Source organism: Manis javanica, chromosome 13, assembly GCF_040802235.1.
Source record: "Manis javanica isolate MJ-LG chromosome 13, MJ_LKY, whole genome shotgun sequence".
In the NCBI taxonomy this organism is placed as follows: domain Eukaryota; kingdom Metazoa; phylum Chordata; class Mammalia; order Pholidota; family Manidae; genus Manis; species Manis javanica.
In genome coordinates, this window is record NC_133168.1 from 74714013 (window position 1) to 74734520 (window position 20508).

A 20508-nucleotide genomic window follows, 5' to 3' on the forward strand; every position below is an offset into this window, starting at 1 on the left:
TACATTGCCTAGTTTGCCTTTTAACAGTGACTTCGGTGATTTCCCCTTGCCATCTGTTCTCCACACTGATGGTGAATTACTTTCTCCAAAAGATGTGATCATGTTTCTTCCTTGAAAGCTGATCTCCACAGGCTGTGAGATAAAGTGCCAAATCCTCGGCTTGGCCTTCAAGAGCCGTGGGCCTCGGCCCCTCCTCGTCACCTGCTCGTCACTCCTACTCAGGGGTCTGGCAGCCCTCCTCTTCTGTACCTTCATTCTGGGGCAAAATCTTATACCAAAAAAACCCCAGTCCCAAGAGGCAAAATCTCTCCATCCCTCAAGGCCCTTCGTGAAGCTCCCCTCCTCAGTGGTTCAAAGCTGCCTCCTCTCGCTGGATAATTCAATGCGCAGCTATGGTATGCCAGATATCCCGGTAGATGCCGAGGATTCAGAACCAGATAGCATGTGGTTCTGCTCACCCCAGCGGGCACCCACAGGTTAACTGGGGTAAATGGTCTGTACACAAGCAATGTGCGAAATGTTATAATGAGCTATGTTCAAGGTGACCTGGGAGCTGGGTAAGGATGCCCTTAACTCTTCTGAATTTGCATGGTACATATTTGGCATGATTCTATGCTGCCGGATGGGTGGGCTGTTTCACACACACATCTCACCTTCCCATTAAACTATGTGTTTTGTGAGCCCTGTCCTGTGTCATAATCTCCACATGTCCACAGTGCCTGATACAGCATCACATACACAGTGGACTGTCAACTAATGCTTGTAGAGTAAATAAATGGCTTTCCCTTGTAAGTATTACTGACTTATTTTAAATATAAGGAAGGGTATGTGGAATTTTTTCAACCTGGTGACTGTTTTTTATCAGAATAGCTTAGTTACTGAAAACAGCATGACTTCTGGTGATTGCTGTAGAATAAAAGCTGAAAGAGCTGGGACTTCGGTTGGAAATGTAAATCAGAGGCTGATAGTACGCCATATGCTACGTGAATCTCATATTCAATTTGTTAAGTCCAAAAGCTCTAATCTGTGATATGTGTGGTTCTACACAGGTAAGCAGGGCATTTATATGTAAAATTAGAAAAAAAAGATCAGCAGGTGAAATCTTCAGTTCAACTAGGGAACTTTTACGAATTTTACCTCTTTTCTTTGTAGCAATAGTGAATGCTACCTCTATCTGCATGCATTCAGAAGGTTATTGTGGAGCACCTTTTCATGTAAGGGGTGAATACAATTAATGGGCATTACTGAGAGTTGGAGGTCCAATTTTCTTGCCTTTGAATTCAGAAAGTGAAAGACATATCGATTGTTCAAAGAAAGGGTGACCAGGCAAGCACACAGTCCTATTAGAAATAAAGAAGAAGGAGCATTCTGCACAGATTATTTTCCTGCATGAAAAGACAAAAATCTGAGAATGGGAAGAGGTGGCTGGTATTTCAGTGAGGATGAGAGGATAGAAAGGACACATGGCAGATGGGGGAGAGACTGGCCTTTATCCTCCCACCATCCACAAGCCCTTTCCTTTTTAGTAATAGTTTCAGCTGGACAGGTGGCACCCACTGCCTTCAGCCTTGCTGGGTTGGCCACGTAACAAGTGTCTGTCCTGTGGGGGGTGAGCTGGGCACTGTGTGCCCCTTCCAGATCTGGTCTTAAGGAGCGGAGGGCCCTCCTCTTACCTGAGCCTATGGTCCTGGCCGAAGTGTGCGGAGCCGACTGTACCACGTACTTGACGTGAACGAGAGACTTAGTGGAGCAGATCGGTCATCCCAGAACAAGACTTTTATGGAACAGAAGGGACTAGGAAGTGCTTATCCTAATGAGTAGCTCTTCTTGGTTGTCTGCCCAGAGTCCTCAGTGAATTAATTCCTTTGGTCATTTTTAAGATATTGCCATGTACCAGTTAAGAGATTTTGGCTGGAGAAACAGTAATCTCACTGCAACTGGCCTGAACAAAAAGAAAATAACCCGCTGTCCAACAGGAGACTGGCTTTGAGGCTGATTAACTGAGCAGTGCTGTCAAGTCCAGAAGGACCTGGTTCTTCCCCAAGCCATCATGAGTAAGGGTCACAGGAGCAGCAGGACTGGTTTAGGCCACTCAGGATTCTCTAGGGACAGGGAAGGAGGTCACCTCTCAAAGAGCAGGGCACTTAACTAAAATCAGTGTTCTATTAGCGAGAAAAAGGGGGAGATGGATGTCAGTGGGGGAAACCAGTGCTGTCCTCTACAATCTGTCTGTGCACACACAGATTCCAAGAGTGATCTGGCAGAAACTCAGCCCAGAGGGCAGTGGACAGGTACTCAGGGGTCAAGTGGCAAGCAGTTCTATTTGTAGAGGGAAGGTAAACAGCCTTTAGAGTAGGTTTCATCCCATTATTAACTTTCTGCAGGTAATCTGTGGTCCTGCTGATTTCTGATTATGCAACAATGATGTTTAAAAGGGTGTTCAGAATACTGAAGGCATGCCCAATAAGTGCTTTATCTAAATCATGTTTATTATTGAAGCTTAGTGCTTTTCTGAGATCTTACAAAACAATCTCTGGTTTCTTTAGAACAACAAACTGAAAATAACACACAGCAAGGTAGCCTCCAAATATCATTTTCCAGACCTTTTAAAAATCTGTTACATTCATGATGTGAAGCACTTGTCATCCAGATCACTATGGGAAGTTTTGGCTCAATAGATTTAGTCTAACAAAGATCTTATCTTTTTAATCCTATCTTTCTACTTCAACTTTTCTGTATTGATTAAGTGGCTTCTCCCTTTCACAATAATACAATACTGTTTACACAAAAGCCTAGCCATGTGTCCACATAAGGAGTCTTTCAGAATCTTACTTTGATTTGGATTTATTTATTTTCCCAGATAGAAGCCATCCTCTGAATATAGCTTTGCTCTCTACTCTCTGTTTACATGTAAAGCCATTTACATGAAAGGTCTAGAGGAGGCTGATAAATAACTGGGTGGTTTCTCTTTTTTAATGAAAGGAAACACCTCCATTCTCGGCACTTTACATTCTTTTAAAACCCAGCAAAAAAATTCCACCCTATTTCTGCAAAAGACAGGCTTATAAATTGGACTCAGTATCTCTTCTTCTGTTATTTCCTCCAAACAATCAGGCCACGCCAATGTGCAGGCTTGTGCACATAAAGAACAATGCTTCAAGTGAGCAGAGGGAAAGAGGCGTACCAAACACGTATCCAGGAGATACTGTTAAGAATTCTTTAGGGACAGGTGACCTTCTGTAGGTGGAGTGGATTCTGCCTGGATAGGTAGCTGCAGGAATAGCTAATTTACACTTCCTTTGAATTATAGACCTGTCAGTTTAACGCTAATACCTTGAGAAGAACTGGAAAAAAAAAATCACTTGACATTAAATTCCCAGCTGTCACTGCACTCTGGACAATAACCAACAAGGCTTTGTGAAGAAGAATGTGTGTCGGGAACAATATTATTTCTTTGTGAAAGAGAGTGATGGGGGGCATGGATTGGGGAAGAAACAGGCGTTCTGGGCCTACATCAACAGAAAGGAGGAAGAAAATTGCTTTCTTTTCGGAAGTGCAATAACAGGTCCACTTGACAAATTACTTCCTAGAACGCATCAGATGTCATTCGCTCCCCCTGAAAAGATCCCCCCTCCTCACTGTTAACCTTCTGAGCCTGGGTCACGACGGAGCAGATGGGCCAAAGCCAACACATTTGGCTTGGTGCCTTATCCACAGATCTGCAGTTTAACTAATTTTTTTCTTCTCCCTAAAAAAGATCCTTACATAAAATTAACATGAAAAAAGGTCTTATCCTCTATTCAAATATAAACTTTTACATGGACTGGTGGGAAAAGGGCTGTGTGGCAGGGTCAGGGAGGCGTGCCGGCAGAACTCCCCACTACCCGGGACTGCAGTCTGTGGGGCAGGTGGGGGTCCAGCTCAGGCCGGCCAGCTCCGATCTGCCTGAGGGGCTCTCCAGGTGCCTTCCTCAGGCCTCATTTGTTCAGTGCTCAAGAGGCAGAGGAGATTGTTTGAGGTCTTCACCTGGCAGCACCCTCTGGCCCACTGAAGTGAAAGCCAGGAAGGAGGACGGCCAGCTGTACTTCTTAGGATCTTGGGTGTCAGTTTCTGAATCTGTTATAGACCCTTGGAGACCACTGGCTATTGGAGTGTCTCCTCTTTGCCCAGGAGTTTATAGAGAGCTGATCTAATAAGTTATAGACTTAGACTTGCCAATGGAATGTTTGGCGAGCAGTGAGGGATTCGTGTCACTTTAGTGCTGAGCGCTTGTTCTGTTTGGGCCACACTGAAGTCTGTCTAAATTTCACTGGAAATAGGCGTCACAACAACAAAAAAGAAAGATAAACAAAAAACAATAAAGTACACTGCAAGTATATAATTCTTAGAATCAGACATGTGTAAAGTGCCATCAGAATATACTTCTCTTTAATTTAGGAACTAAAAACTATTCAAAAACTACACAAAAATCGAAATGTACCTATTTGTATTCAGCTGCTCAGTGCTTTTGGTGACATGTTTCATAGAACTTATTTTGAGAATGGAAATTTAATTTCCTGGCAGATGTTACTCCCATTTTTCTTAAATATGTCATTCAACTGTATCAGGATGACAGGAGAGTGTGCTCTACGCAAATGAAAGGCTTGAAAGAGTGCCCAGAGGGGCCACCTGCGTCTCAGCAGCTTCCAGTGAATAGCAGGGAGGCATCACGATTCGGTTCTCCTGCCCTCGGCTTCAGGCAGTGGAAGGTGTGTTTCCTTCTCCCTCCTCTGACCCCAGAGAAACTATGGGCTTATGTTTGCAATGGTGTTAAATGCTACCTAATTTAATTACTGGTCATCTTGCCTTTATTTTTAACAAATGGCATCACTAGATATTTTTGTAATATAAGAAGTTTAAGAAGAAAAACAGCTCACAGACTTAGATAATCCTTTATGTTATAAAACGTAAAAGTAATATATCTATATGTTTAGAAACCTCAAACATCATGGAAAGTTATAACTGAGAAATAAGAGCTCCTTCTCAACATCTCACTTTCTGTATCCAAAGGTAACCACTGCTAATGGTTTCTTTAATTATTCCCAGAAAATGTTTGATATATTTTTGAATACTGATCTTTTTCCTGTTCTTTTCATTTAATTCTATATATTAAAAGTTGTTCCATATAGGCACACAGGTTGACTATCCTTTTTAACAGGATATTGTATTTTATTATATAGATATGTCAAAAATGTATTTAGCCACTATGGTATTATTGAACATTTGATAATTTCCAAATTATTATCTATTATAAAACAGTGCTCAAAATCATGCTACAAAGGATATCCTCCCCAAACATCTTGAAAAATCTTTGTGATTATGTTCATAAGGTGTATTTCCAGCAGGATGACAGTCCTGTGACAACTACAGGTGTGGGGTTAGGATTGTGCCACTTAGTGGGAAGCAGGGAACTTTGTCCTCAGGGGTAATCCTGTGATGAGGCTGAAATGTAAGCAAACTAATTCTATCATATTTGAGGCAAACTAATTGCAAGCACAGGAATTTAAAAACTGGCATCTGGATGTAGACTCAGTGGACACTTCTCAGGTCTTTGGGGGTAAAGTGAATATTCTGCACATACTGCCAGCCTTAGTCTGCAGGTCAATAACGAGTCACTGCCCGGGGGGTGGGGGTGGGTGGGGGGGAGGCACTGCCAAAGCCTGGTAACTGGATGAGCGGCAGCAGCCCAGGGGGGTGGGGGTGGGGGCTGGCCAGGGGCACAGCGCTGGGCGCAAAGGGCGGGGATGCAGGCGGAGAGGGAGAAGATTTAATCTCATATCGTTTGTTTTTTTAGTCAAGGCACTTTTAAGGAATTGAGAGTAGGGTTGCAACTTGAAGTGACTCTAAGACAATTCATTACTCATGAGTGACTGAAAGTCAGAGAGCCTGCCCGACCTTTTTATCCAGGGGCAGGATAACTCCCCCTGAATACATTTTAAAAGAAAATGGGAGAAACAAAAGGTAGCACATCCATGCAATGGAACATTATTCACATACAAAGGAAGGAAATTCGGAGCTAACACGGATGAGCCTCGAAAACATTATGGTAACTGAAATAAGCCAGACACGAAAGGGCAAATATTCTATGATTCCATTTATACGACACATCTAGAATAGGCAAATCCATGGAGACAGAAAGTGGTGTGGAGGTAACCAGGGACTGGGGGGCTGGCGTGGAGAACGGGGAGCTAGTTACTGCCTAACGGGGAGACAGGGTTTCTGTTTGGGGAAGTGAAAAGTTATGGAAATAGGTAATGGTGATGGTTATATGACGTTATGGATGAACTTCATGCCCCTGAATCGTATGTTTAAAAATGGTTTTGAATAGCATAAAAGAACGGAAAATGAGAGAACACAGAAGATGGCGTTGATCACATCTCATGTTCCTGAGTCTATACGACCCCGTGAAAGACGGGATGAGAGCCAGCGAGTGTAATCAGTGAACTGCAGTGAACAACATCACATCCGTGAGGCGTTTTCCAGAGGCTGCGTGAAGGAAAGTCACTATAGTCACGATGACAGTGCGCAGGGAGGGATGATGAGGCTGCGGCTGGCCGAGGGCCCGGGAGCACCCAGTTCCTTCAGGGGTTCCTGTCCAGGAGAGACCCCAAGGAGCAGAGAGAGCTGATGCCACGAGGAGGACGTAATGTGCCTCTATGAGGCTTCTGTGACCAGGTGACAGAAGGCCCGAGACACGGTGGGGGGTAGAAAATAATTATAATGAGACGGAGCATAATGTCCCCGAGAACTACTGGTGGCTTCCGGGAAGGACAGGGAAGAAGGGACAGACATTCAGACCGCCAGGTGGGTGGGTTGGGGGGCACTCCCAGGGCCGCCTCTGGAGAGCCCCCAGCAAGTCCTGACAGCAGACCAAATGGGAACAAAATCAACCCCACATGGCTCCTTTGTCACCATACTGTCCGGTGCAGTTAATGTTTTATGAGGCAGTCGTATTTTGACACCTACTATGTGAAAATATTTTATTTACCATTATATCATTTATTCTATGATGTTTAAAAATCCCTCATGTTCATTTAATAGGAACCAGTTGAAAATACGTTAGTAACCACACATAATCATAAAATGTCATCCTATTTTCTCTGTGCATCTTAAACTGAAAAAATTGTATAGCAATAGCGGCTTAAGAAATAAAAAGTTTTCACTATAAAAAATGTGTAGTCTCAAAAACACACCTAAGACAAATATGGCCTACAATTTTAATAAATCATACTTCATTATTTCTCTACAAAGAGGGAAATGTCGCAGGTCGAATGCTCCGACGCTTTGGCTTAGGTAGCTCATTATGATGCAATGTACTTGCTATTCAGCACCATGCAGTTAAAAAAATAAAGCAAATGATTTGATTTCCAAGTTGTTCCATGAAACACCTGCCTTATAAAATGTACCACACAGAAGGAGAAGGCAGTTCTTGCTTTAAAGGGCTTAGGAAGAGCTGCATGTGGTTTTCTACTTGTTCAGGCAAAATGCATGTTTCCATGTGGAGGGCTTTTGGTCTTCTGGCAGAAAACACAAAGCTCAGTCTGACCTCGTTCAGCAGGTGTGTCCGAGCGCTTGGGTCCTGGTGCTCCGCCCAGCCTCTCCAGCCCTCTTAGGACACATCCCGGGAGCCTGTGATCTACGAGCCTCACTTTGGAAAACGCTGCTCTACAAGTTTTAACTTAGGAAATTGCTTTAATTTCCAGACAGATTTTTCTTCTTCAGTAGAACTGAAGAGGTCAAGGTATTTGTATCTGGGACATGGGAACCTCTAAGCTTGCCAGCACTACTCCCTGGGTGATGGGCTGGTCCTTCTTCAGGCTCACACTGTGATGGGGACAAAATATGCTCTGTCTGCATAGTCTACACAGGAGCTGTAAGTCACGTGTGGCCACTGAGCCCTCGAAATGTGGCTTATGTGATGAGAAATCAAATTTTGAATTTTATTTAATTGTAATGTAAATAGTCACTTGTGGCTAGTGGCTAGTATATTGGACAGCAAGAGCCCTAGACTGAAGTGAGAGCAGGATCAAAATACATGAACAGAAATTATGTGATGTTCAGCAGTCTGTTTTCTGGAATGTTCTGCACTCTCCTGTAGCTTGCAGAGCTAAAGAAGTCTTCTCTACTCAATGTGCCACAAAAACTGATTTCCTAACATGTTATTGAAAGAAATGGAGCTTACCATTTTGAAACAGCAAAATTATTTCCCAAGTTCCTTTATTTTAACAAAAATAGCTAAAGACATGGGATGGTCAGTGGTCTGTGTTGAATAAGAAAATACATATTTCTACTCCAAACTACAGAACACTCTCTAGGAACACTTGCCAATTGATAAATGCTTTCCAGAGGAATGTCATGCAGAACTTGTTTGTACACTTGTGAACGGTTTCTTAATTAAAATAAATATTCTCTAAAGCTTTCTATCTTTGCACTTCAAGCTGTCTCACACACAGAAAGTCTAGCAAGACTTATTTCCAATGTGCAAACGAGCCAATCTTAGAGTTTAAATTAAATTTTTGGACACATGTCAGATAAACATGGAATGCATATTTTTGACATTTCATAACATTAATTTTCTTTTAAAAATACTTTTTGATAAAGAACATCTTGTATATCAAAAAAATAATGTGTCAACAAGATATGATTCCACCCTCGATGTCGCAGAGAGCCCAGACGGTTGAGGCAGGCAGGGTATGATTACAGCTGGGAGCTGAATGCTTACAAATCCACATTTAGGTATCATGAAAAAAGCACCTTGTCCTCTCTCCTTGAAAGCATCGCAGTATGAACTACATATATTCAGAGCAGAGATTTTAATCTCTAGACTTTGTTTAAAAAGGGGGAGAACTCAATATAATTGTCAAAATGCTTCACTAATAATTTAGTTAAATCATGCATTTTTATAAAATTAAAATATCCCTGAAGAACAGGAAAAGTGACCATTTTGTCCTTTGTTATATTATTAAACATTGACCATCTGCTTGCTTTCTATTTCTGAGCTCCACATACTGAATAAAACAGGGCTCCCCATTTATTTGTTAATTCAAGCTTTAAACTCAATACTTAGATCTTTGAGTGAAAGCCTAGGTATCTCTATTCATCTTCATCAATTCCTTTCCTATAATGGCTGAAAATGAGGCTTGGACTCTGATTTAACTAAAATCTTCAACAATATATTAGTGCTATTGTTATAAGTAGTTCAAAATCACCATTTTCAACAAATATTTCTTTGTACATAGCATGCTGTACCCCATCTTTGCACAGATTTGATGGAGCCAGGTTTGCTAAAGGCTTTCTAACTTTAGGTTCTATAATTTTTGAGACCCTCTCCAAGGAAAACAATTCAATAATACAAACTCGGTTAATAAGGCTTAGAGGAGGTCTGTCTACAGAGGAGCCCAAGGATACAGTGTCTCTAAAATACTGCCTTGAAGAAATGCACAGAATCTGTTAAAGGAGGGAGCAACTATCAGATGCCTCAAGAAATTCCATCTTATTGTCTTAACTTATGGTGAGTAATATGATTTTTAAAGATGTCTGATTTCCATTTAAACGTGTACATTTTGTTTTGTGGTTGTTAGTAAATCTTGTCCCTGGATTTCTAGTTTAAAACAGAAAACGCTTCATCTAATTCCTACTATTATTTAAAAAAAATATCTCTCAGACATATAATATCCCCAAACAAAACAAATATGATAAAGATGTTTTATTTACAAACACACAAGGTTTGACTGCCATAGATCCCTGGAGTCCTAGGTCAGTGAGTATGATGTATTTCGTATTTTGTTGCTGTTTTCTAGTATTAAACATGTCAACATTTTACATCAGAGTCATAAAAGTTAGTGAGATTGTTCTGATGAGTAGTAATAAGGCCAGAGGAAAGACTAATGCATAACGTGAATTCCTTAGGAAATCAATTAATATTTTTATGAGCAGTAGTAAAAATATGATTAAGCATAAGCAGAGAATGAGGTCAGGCTATTTGATCCCCAAATATATTCCTTGTTGAACTTTGTCTATCAGTGTAAAAGTATTCTGTGCTTTGTCAAAACTAAAATCTCAGTGCTCCTGGTATCAGAATGTCCAGAATTCTGTGTTTGGCTGGGGAGCCTCTGATAGGCTATGTAAGCTATGACTCTGCCAGGACTTTCAGGTTCCTAAGTGGCTTTTTGCAGAGCTCTGAACTGTTGTGTATTCTTGAAAAGGAAAAAGTATTATGTGTACAAGTAAAATTGTGCCTTGTGCATTAGTATACAAGTAAAATACTGCATATTTTATATTTTTGAAAAGGTTCTTGTTGAGGCAAGGTAAGCAATTCTAATAATGGGGTAAATGATGATTAGTATTTAAAAATAAAAGTGATTGCGTATTCATATTACTTCTACATTTTTGAAATTCATTCATTCATTTATTCAATGAATGTTGAACTTAAAATACATGAATTTACTGAGAACAAGAATATAAAGACTGAGGACAGAATGTAAGGCATGAAAAGAGTGTAACACTTCAACTAACTCTTGGGTGGTGGCACTTTAGCTCAAATAATTCTTTATAATAAACTTGCTACAATCATCACGTATCTATCAGGCCATTCCTAGATGGACTGATATTATGACTTAAATGTAAACCCTTGTCTTCATTTATTAGCAAACGTATATTGCTGTCTGAGTGACAGTTAAGCCTAGAAGGGCAAAGGATCAGGTAATCTGATTTTCCAAAGGATGTTACTATGTATTTGAATAAGAGTCATGTACTAACCTTAGTTTTGGCTTCACCTATTTTAGAGAAGCCAAAGACAACATGAACGCTGAAGTCTGTTTCTTTGGATGGAAACCATATGTCACAGCAATCCTGGGTGTATGGGGGTCATCCAGGCATTCAGTGGGCGCTGACTGACAAGAAGATTAGAACCAGGCCTGCAGCTCAACATATCGGTGTCCTCAGCTTTGCAAATGGGTGTCCATGGGCACATCACCATCTACAGTTTAGTTTTTAAATTCTGTGAGTGACAGGGCATTTGGTTCTCAACATTTTTATACATGAGAGAGATCTTTTCCTGTAACATCAAGGATTTCCTAGATACCCACATAGTAAGAGTTGTACTTTTTAAATATTGTAAGTGGAGGAAAGATTAAGTGCTGGTGGATTTGTGGATATCTTTCAATAAACCTGTAAACTACAGCCAAGTCCCACCCAATTTAATGGTTTCCAGGGCTTCTTCCACATCTGAGACTCCATGATCCTTCCACAGTTTTGCTATCATGACTTTCCTTGAACACTGGTGTGGGCTGAGGTGCTCACTACTCCCTGAGGCAGCCTGTGTTTTTGGTTATCCATGGTGTTAGAGCAAATGCTGAGCAGAGATTCATCCTCCTTTGTCTTCTACTTACTGGGCTCTGTTCTGCCTCTGAATCAACATAAACTACCCACAATTTCATCCACACAACAATTTTTCATTACCACTCTTAAATGCATTAAAGATTGGCAGCTTATGAGGATGCACAAATCACAGCAAAACAGCAGACATCAGGAAAAGGGGAGGAGAAAGGAAGAAAGTGAAGCTGGATCTGAGAGCCCCAGTCTGTTCTATTAATGGCCCACGTATATACTGTAGATAGCCTACCAAGTGCTCTAGGTCTTCTAGCAGCCGGCTTTCCCAGGAAAGGCTTAATAGTTGTACAATTCACAACATCCTTAAGGACAACTTTTCCCAGGACAAGCAAAAGTGCTGCTGTTGTGAAGATCATTTTGGAATAACCCCCATGGCTGCTCATAGAAAAGTCCATTGGGATGTCCTGAACCACAGGCATCAAGTTTTCTGTATAAAGATGGCAATTTAAACAAATGACATTGTACCAAAGTCCCATGTAGGAAAAGCAATTCTTTGAAGGCCTTAAATAGTGAGGGCTCAGTAGTTAATTCCCTATTAATTTGACTTGTTTGAGTCTGGAATATCTGAAAGAGAGGATGAAATGAATGTCCTGTAAGTAATTTTCCTTAAATATTGGATCTTTCAGGTAACCCTCTGATAAATATTGATTGAACTTTCGATTAATTATTAAATAAATATGCAATTTTTACCAGGACTATTCTGAGCATTTTACATCCATCATTTCATTTAATATTCATAATAGTCTTACACAGGGTTACTATAATATGCCGCACTCCAGAGATGAAGACGCTAAGGCACAGAAAGGTTAAGACCTTGAGGAGCCAGAATTTGAACTTAAGGCAGCCAACTCAATCTCCTTTTTAACTACCACAGAATCCTAAAAAGGCACGTAAACTGGGTTAATGTCTTTTTGTGAAAGTTGAGGACTTGAAGGGAAAGGGCAGTGATGAGGTAAATTAATTTCTGTTGACAAGCCAAAGCAATGGGAATTGGTCCAAACCTCAAAGAATATGGGAATCGGGGCCACGAAGGTGGAAGGAGAGGAAGCATGGGGCCAAGTCCATGCTGTAGAAAACCATTTCCTTTTGTTCTTTTTTCAATTTCTTCAAGTTGCAAACCGGTGGTTCAAAATAGGTCCACGAATTTGCTGATACATTTTAAAATGGAGCCTAATATCCTTCCCTTTGCGGATGGGTTGGATCTAGTACCCTCGTTCTAATGAGTGGAATAAAGTCAACATAAGGGTGTACCCTTTGGGAATCAGGTCACAAAAGGCTCTGTGGCTTTCTCTCTGCACTCTCTCTTGGATTACTTGCTCTGGGTAACTTAGCTGCCACCCTGAGGTCGATCAGCCTAAACAAAGGGCCCGATGGTGAGGAAATATGACCTCCTGCCAAAATCCAGTGATGACTGAGGCCTTTTTGGCCAAGAGTCATGTGAATGAGCTGTTTGGAAATGGATCTTCCAGCCCCAGTCAAGCCTTCAGATAACTGCAACCCAGCTTGACTGAAACGTCATGAGAGACCTGAGCTGCAGCCACCCAGCTAAGCTACTCATGGATTCCTGACCCTCAGAAATGCTAGGCTATAGTAAGTGTTTGTTAATTTAACGTTTAGAATTTGGGGTTATTTGTTACGGAGCAACAGATAACCAAATACAAACTGACAGCACACCTCCCCAAACAAAAAAACAGAATAAATAAAAATATAATAAAGTTCATTACCTCGGATTTGCAAAGGACACAGAAACATCCTGAAGACAGCAGTCCTCCTTAGGTAAGGTGTGCCCTAAACTGTCTTAACCCAAAGGTGTTAAAGCAATTACATTCACTTGCAAAGAAATTTCTCCTGATTTGGAACTTAAATGTGTATGTTACTTGCTAACAATGTCACAACATGTAAGAAAGGAAAGATAAAGTTGTTCAAAACTTAAAATTACATATATCCTTTGAAGTTCTGTAAAGTTAGGTGGACAACTGAATGTAGAAGATGGGCTGGAGAAACTCTCCACCTCATGAAGTTATCTTAAAATCCCACTTTAGCAAATAGAACAAAGTAGGCAATTAGCAGGCAGAAGCATATAATTTAGCCATTAGTTAAAAGCTATTGGAACTCATTGTAAGAGAGAACATTCCCTAGCATTCTGATTCTGGGATTTGGCAGCTTGCTGAGGACTTGCACAATTGGTACAGATTATACAGTAAATGATGATAACAGTGTAGCTTGATTTCCATAATTTCCAAGCTAACAAACATGACTTGAGCTTTCATTCTAATGCAATCATAATGATTAATTCAGGGGTATTTCTTTCTACCTAGGCATCATGGTATCTTATTATTTTTTAACTTCCTCTTCCACCCCTTTATCGCTTTGTGAGCCCCACTGCATGACAGATCGCAAGTTTTACTAAGGACAACAGATGCCAACTTAGACAGTGCTTAGCTAAAAACTAGGCCTGGATAATATGCCTCTGCCATCAGCATTTCTTCCACAAAGCTTCTCATGAAGTTGCAATTTTAAAAGAAATGTTTTCCTATCAAAATTCAATAGCATTTTATAAGCACATACATGTTCTTCCTTTTCCTGCCTGCATGAAATTTAATATCAGGATTATTATTCATTTGTCATTTAAACCTCTAGTTTAGTAAGCCTTTTTGTGGTTGAGTTATGCTCCGCTCATCCCTTCAGCATCTGCTTGCAGTCATAGATTCATTCTAGAAGCTGTCTAGGTCAAATTGGTTGACCTCTTAGAACAAACATCTTCCATGTTTCTTATGCTGCTTCCCTAAGAGGCCCCATTAGTTTTGCTCATCTTTATTTAAATGTTATTTTTATGACACAATAACATTCAACTTTCCCATATTAATCTTCATTTTATTTCTTGAAGTACTTAGGAAAACAATGTTGCTAAGATATCACTGATGGGGAATTCTCTTTCTTCTTCACTCCCATCTACTTAAAACCAACGCTGAAGAAATAACACAATTTTGCTCTGAATCAGCCAAACATTGGAAGAAGAGTTTGAAAGTCTGTTCCAGTGATTTGCAATGTCTTACAGTAATGACAAACAACACATAAAAATCTTAATACTACTCTTTCTTTCTCAACCAAATTATATATATATATATATATTCATGTCTGGGATCCAGTATAAGAATTGAAACATTTCTTTTCCTATACATCAATTCAAAGGTGTCTGAGTCCAAAGGGAAATGAAAATAAAACAAATATATAATCCAATCCAACTTGTCAAAGCAAACACACACACACACATCAACACCCAGCGGTGTGTTTGGTACTCACCCCACAGCCCAGGCCATTGACCTCTTCGCAGGTGACCTTCCTCTCTCCCTGCGGGGGCAGCAGCCCCGCCCCGCAGCTAGGGCTGGGGCACAGCACGCCCCCCATCTGTAGCACGCACTCTTCAGCACCATACTGCTGGTACCGGTTGTACTATAAAAAAACAACATGAGTTTTTATAAGTGACAGTACTGATATGTGCTGTTTCAGCCAAAAATGTTTATAGTTGATGGTGTGTGGGATTTCCTGATTAATCTGTTTCAGTTAAAAAAGGGAGTGGGATGAGGCGGATCAATAACAATCCAAGGTAGAGAAAGGCTTCCCAATTCCAACCAGCAAAATGGGTGAGGCATTTTATTCTTTGTATTTCTAGAAATTTGTCTTCAGAAAATTATTTTCCAAAGTTTGATTTTTTAATACTACTTTCCACCAACTGCATCTCACAGTCTTATTTCATGCACACTTTAGGGAGCATACCTGTATTTTAAGTTATGTACATTTATAATGCAGCATTATCAATCTCATTAAGTGGTATATTTTCATGCCTCTCTTCAGGAGTCTATGGGTTTTTAAAATCATTTTGAAAAAGGTCCCAATATCCCAATATTCCATCAGAGATACCATCCATTTTCTCATTTGTCTGGCCCCAGGAAAAAAAAGAAAGATTACTTGGTCAAATCTCCTGGTAAACACGCTAATGGTGCATACGTACAATGTCATGTCACCACATTATATCACTGAGTATATCAGTTTGATGAAGAGACTAACATTAGAAAACAAAATTTTCCTTTCATCATAATTCTTGTTTTTAAAGCATGACCTCTTTTATTCTTGAATTCATTTATTTGTGCCACTGCTTGGCTCAATTCTCCTTCAATTCCCTAGCCTGCAGATTAAAACCCACACACCACAGTGCAATTTCCAAGGTCCTCCTTTCTGCAGCCATAAGTTATTGTTCTTTGCATTATTTGATCATATTCTTCTCTAAACTCAGATCAAGTCAAATAGATTTCCTCAACAATTACTTAATTGACACATTTATTGAGAACCTACTATGTGCCAGACCCTACAGTGGGGACTGCGGATAGAGCAGTGAACAAAACTGCTATCATCCACGAGACTATAACAATCTATTCTGAAGATTCAACTGTATAATTCATGGGTAGGAGAATAAAAAACAGAGAAGAGAAGAGATCCCAGGGAAAATGGCAATTTCAATTTTAAAGAGGTGGTTAGGAGACAGGGGATGTCTTATAAAGCAGATATTTTTCAGCAAACACTGGAGGGAGATTAGGAAAGAGCCACGTGGCCACCCAGGGGAATGAGCCGTCCAGGCTGAAGGTGGGGCCTGGTAGAGGTCCAGAGGTCAGGATGGGCTTTGCTCTTCTGAGGCAGAGCAGAGAAGCCAGTGTGGCTGAGGGAGAGGGAACAGAGGAGAAGTAACAGAGATGAAGTCAGAGGGTTAACGTGGAGCTTGATGTTTAGGTCCTTGAAGGCCACTGCAAGAACGCTGGCTGCTATTCTGAGATGTGGGAACCACTGGAGACACTTGAGCTGTGGAGTGACATAAATTGAGTGATGTTTTAAAGAGAGCCACGTGGCTGATATGTTCATAACAGACTCTTGGGGGCAAGGAGGGAAGCAGGGAGCAGAAATGCAGGTAGGAGGTTCCTTCAGTGATTCGCATGAGAGAACGTGGTGTCCTGACCCAGCAAGGTAGTGGAGGAGGTGTGGGTCCGTGGTTGAGTTGTAGATGTGTTTTGAATGTAGAAGTGGCAACATTTTTAGGCAGATTGGATACATGTGTGAGAGAGAAAGGAGTCAAGCATGAATGTAATGTTTTTCCCTGAGAAGACATAAAGACAGAAAGAGACTGGGTAAGAGCGAGCGAGCAAGAGAATATTACCGAGATGGGAAGACAGAGAAGAAGAAAGGTGTGTGTGTGTGTGTGTGTGTGTGTGTGTGTGTGTGTGTGTGTGTGTGTGTGTGTGTGTGTGTATTTAGGGAGTTGAGAAAAGGAAGCATTGATTCTATTTTGTTCGTATTCAGTTTGATATCTACTACACAGCTAAGTCAAAATGTTGAGTGGCTAATTGAATATGTGAGTTTGGAGTTCAAGAGAAAGATGTAGGTTGCAGATTTTGAAGTCATAAGTGCATGTAGAACTGGGAAGGAAAACATCAGAGGTACCATCCATTTTCTCATTTGTGTGGCCCCAGGAAAAAAAAGAAAGATTACTTGGTCAGATCTCCTGGTAAACATGCTGACAGTACATACATACAATGGTATTTGCTAGCAAAAAGTTCTTTTCTATGTAATGCATTTAGTAGGAAACACTTGGACTATGATTGTTTATGGCAAGTAAACTAGAATATATGAACTTACGGGGCAAGCCTCTCTGAAAAATGTCATAGCTATGCAATTATCATGGGATAAGATGAAGATGTTTCATCAAGTGATGATGAGAGTTTATGTAATTAAGATATTTCATGTTAATGATCATTCTGTGAACTTATCAGAGACCTCATTTAATAAATCTTGCCTAGAGTACATCCTAATATGCCAAGAAGGGATCTAAGGAACTGTGGTAAGTGACCTGGACTTCTCTGTGCTTTGTTTGTGTTTCATTATTACCCACATTCTTGAAGTTATTAAAGTTTGGCACTGGGTTATATCTATAGTTCTTGCTAAGTTTGATTTGACAGTGTTGTGTCAATAACCACGAGACAGGATGAGATTGTCTAAATTTTGCAGGGAAAAAGAGAAGGAGCTTGCAGAGAAGACTGGAAACCAGCAGCCTCTGAGGCAGGTGGAAAATGAGAGGGATGTGATGTTCTTGGAAGCCAAAGGAAAAATATATCTCAAGTAGGGTGTTATGATAAATGGTGTTAAAGGCTGCAGATAAGTCAGTTACTTAAAACAGGCTGGAGGTAGAAACTAGGATGCCATGTGATCTTGACAGGAGCCATCTCAGTGGAGTCTGGAGCCAAGAGTTTTATTGGAGTGAAGTCAAGAGAGAACTGGGGGAGAGGAATTCCCTGAGAATGGACACTTTTTCCAGGAGTGTGGCTGAAAAGGGGAGCAGAGACATGGGATAGCAGCTCAAGGGGGCTGTGAACTGTAAGCAGTATCTTGAAAATGGAAATAACAATATGTTCAAATGCTGAAGGGAATGAGTAGGAAGTGATAGGCCAATGGACTGTCAGCTAGAAGAGGAGCTCTGGCCTTGAGCAGGTGCAGAGGCGGCTTTGGGAATTTGAGAAGAGGCATCAGCAATAAAGGGAGAGGGAGTGGATGAAGGGAGACAGCTCTACCCCGAGGCAGTACACAGAGCCTGTTTGAGGTAAGAGATTATAATTTAAAGGGAAACTCGTCAGTAGAGTCATCCGTTGTTTTCCACCAACACCTGGCAGCAAGTGCGGAGCCAGTGGAAGTTGGCACTAAGCCAGGTGAGGCTTCTGTCAGACTTGTGTGCAGAGGTGACACATTCCTCGGTCACTCCCAGCCTAGGTGGCCTTGGTACACAACATGCCCCCTTGTAACTGTGAATGATTTCAGTAAATACTGATTGAACTCTGGTGTGCTCTACCTCATGCCACTGGACGGTCCACCTGTATGCCTGGCCTGCCTAAAATGAGTAGGAGGCCTCAGGTTTGTAAGGTAAGCTCTGGAGACCTAGTGAACAACATGGTGAGTGCAGTCAATGATACTATATTATATACCTGAAATTTGCTAAGAGGGTAGGTACTGCAGAACTATAAAGATTCTATGTAATATTTTCTATTTTACATCAGTATCTCCTTCCTTCCACACCTGTTCTCAAGAACACAGAGGGTGACAGAATTGTAATATCCTGTAACAACTCATTTGTTTTATATCACATGGTCCATACAAGGATTTTACAGTAACACCAAGACTATCACACCATGGATATGAATACTAAAAACTTTAGATACATTTCCAGAGGCTCTTCTCATTCTTATGAAGGTTTCACATGAAAAAACAATGTGGTTACTATATTTATCCATATTGTCAAATCCCTACCCATACCCCAAAGCAGTCACTGTCCATCAGTGCAGCAAGATGCCACAGATTCACTATGTGCCTTCTCTGTGCTACACTGTTCTCCCCGTGACCCCCCACACCATGTGTACTAAACATAATACCCCTCAATCCCCTCCTCCCTCCCTCTCTACCCGCCCTCCCACACCCCTACCCTTTGGTAACCACTAGTTCATTCTTGGAGTCTCTGAGTCTGCTGCTATTTTGTTCCTTCAGTTTTGCTTCATTGTTACACTCCACAAATGAGGGAAATGATTTGGTATTTGTCTTTCTCTGCCTGGCTTATTTCACTGAGTATAATACCCTCTAGCTCCATCCATGTTGTTGCAAATGGTAGGATTTGTTTCTTTCTTATGGCCGAATAGTATTCCATTGTGTATATGGACCACATCTTTATCCATTCATCTACTGATGGACACTTAGGTGGCTTCCATATCTTGGCTATTGTAAAAAGTGCTGCGATAAACATAGGGGTGCATATGTCTTTTTGAATCTGAGAAGTTGTATTCTTTGGGTAAATTCCAAGGAGTGGGATTTCCAGGTCAAATGATATTTCTATTTTTAGTTTTTTTATTGCTTTCCACAATGGTTGAACTAGCTTACATTCCCACCAGCAGTGTAGGAGGGTTCCCCTTTCTCCTCATTCTTGCCAGCATTTGTTGTTCTTGGTCTTTTCGGTGCTGGCTATCCTTACTGGTGTGAGGTGATATCTTGTTGTGGTTTTAATTTGCATTTCCCTGATAATTAGTGATGTGGAGCATCTTTTCATGTTTCTGTTGGCTATCTGAATTTCTTCTTTGGAGAAGTGTCTCTTCATATCCTCTGCCCATTTTTTAATCAGGTTATTTGCTTTTTGGGTGTTGAGGTGTGTAAGTTCTTTATATATTTTGGATGTTAACCCCTAGTTGGATATGTCATTTACAAATATATTCTCCCAGTGTTATCTTAATTCTATGTTTGTGTGCACACACACACACACACACACACACACACACACACACACACACACACTTAATGCTTACTGCCAGTCCTTAACATTTATGTCTCTCGATATAGAGTCCTGGACTCACATTTTTTTCCCCCCTTGACTACCTCAAACATCTTAATCCATGTTTTTTGGTGTAAACTGTTATGGACAAGCCTGATGACAATATGATTTTTATTTTCCTTTACAAGTGAATTATTTTTGCCCAGATGCTCAAAGGATTTTTTCCCCCTTTTTCTTTAGAAACTAGTAGTTTTATTAGAATACATCCTGGTGATGTTTTTTTTATGATCAATTTCACAATGTCAAGGAAGTTTTATTGAATTTAGCTTTTAGTATTTGCTCTATTCTCTTGCTATGATGCTTAGCCCATGGGACTTCATGTGTACACATATTGGATCTTCTTTATCCCACTTCTAAATCCATCAACATCTCTGGAATCTTTTATTTTACTTTATTTTCATTGTTTAGAAGTGTCTTCTTTTGCACTATTTCTTTTAAGACAATATCTGTTGTTATATATTTGTATTTGTGTAGTTCTTAAAAATTCTTCTGAGGTAGTTATTTTAGCTTTCACTGGATTTTGTAGGCCTGCCCGCCTGACATACTTTCATTGACTCTCAGGGTGTTATTCTGCTCTTCACTGCCCTTGTCCTCTTAAAAACTTTCTGTGGGATTTAACTTTGTTTTTCTCTGTGGGATCTTACCTTATTCTTTTCTGTTACTTAGTT

At 40.6% G+C, this 20508-nt stretch overlaps 1 protein-coding gene across 5 annotated transcripts in view; it reads right to left on the bottom strand.

The window, feature by feature from the left end:
* PRKN (parkin RBR E3 ubiquitin protein ligase) overlaps positions 1-20508 on the bottom strand; it is a 1215897-nt gene that overhangs the window by 143170 nt on the left and 1052219 nt on the right. For all 5 annotated transcript variants that reach the window (XM_073219865.1, XM_073219867.1, XM_073219864.1 and 2 more), the window contains exon 9: positions 14734-14883. In XM_073219865.1, the coding sequence (XP_073075966.1) occupies positions 14734-14883 (150 nt within the window). The remainder of the gene's footprint in view (positions 1-14733; positions 14884-20508) is intronic.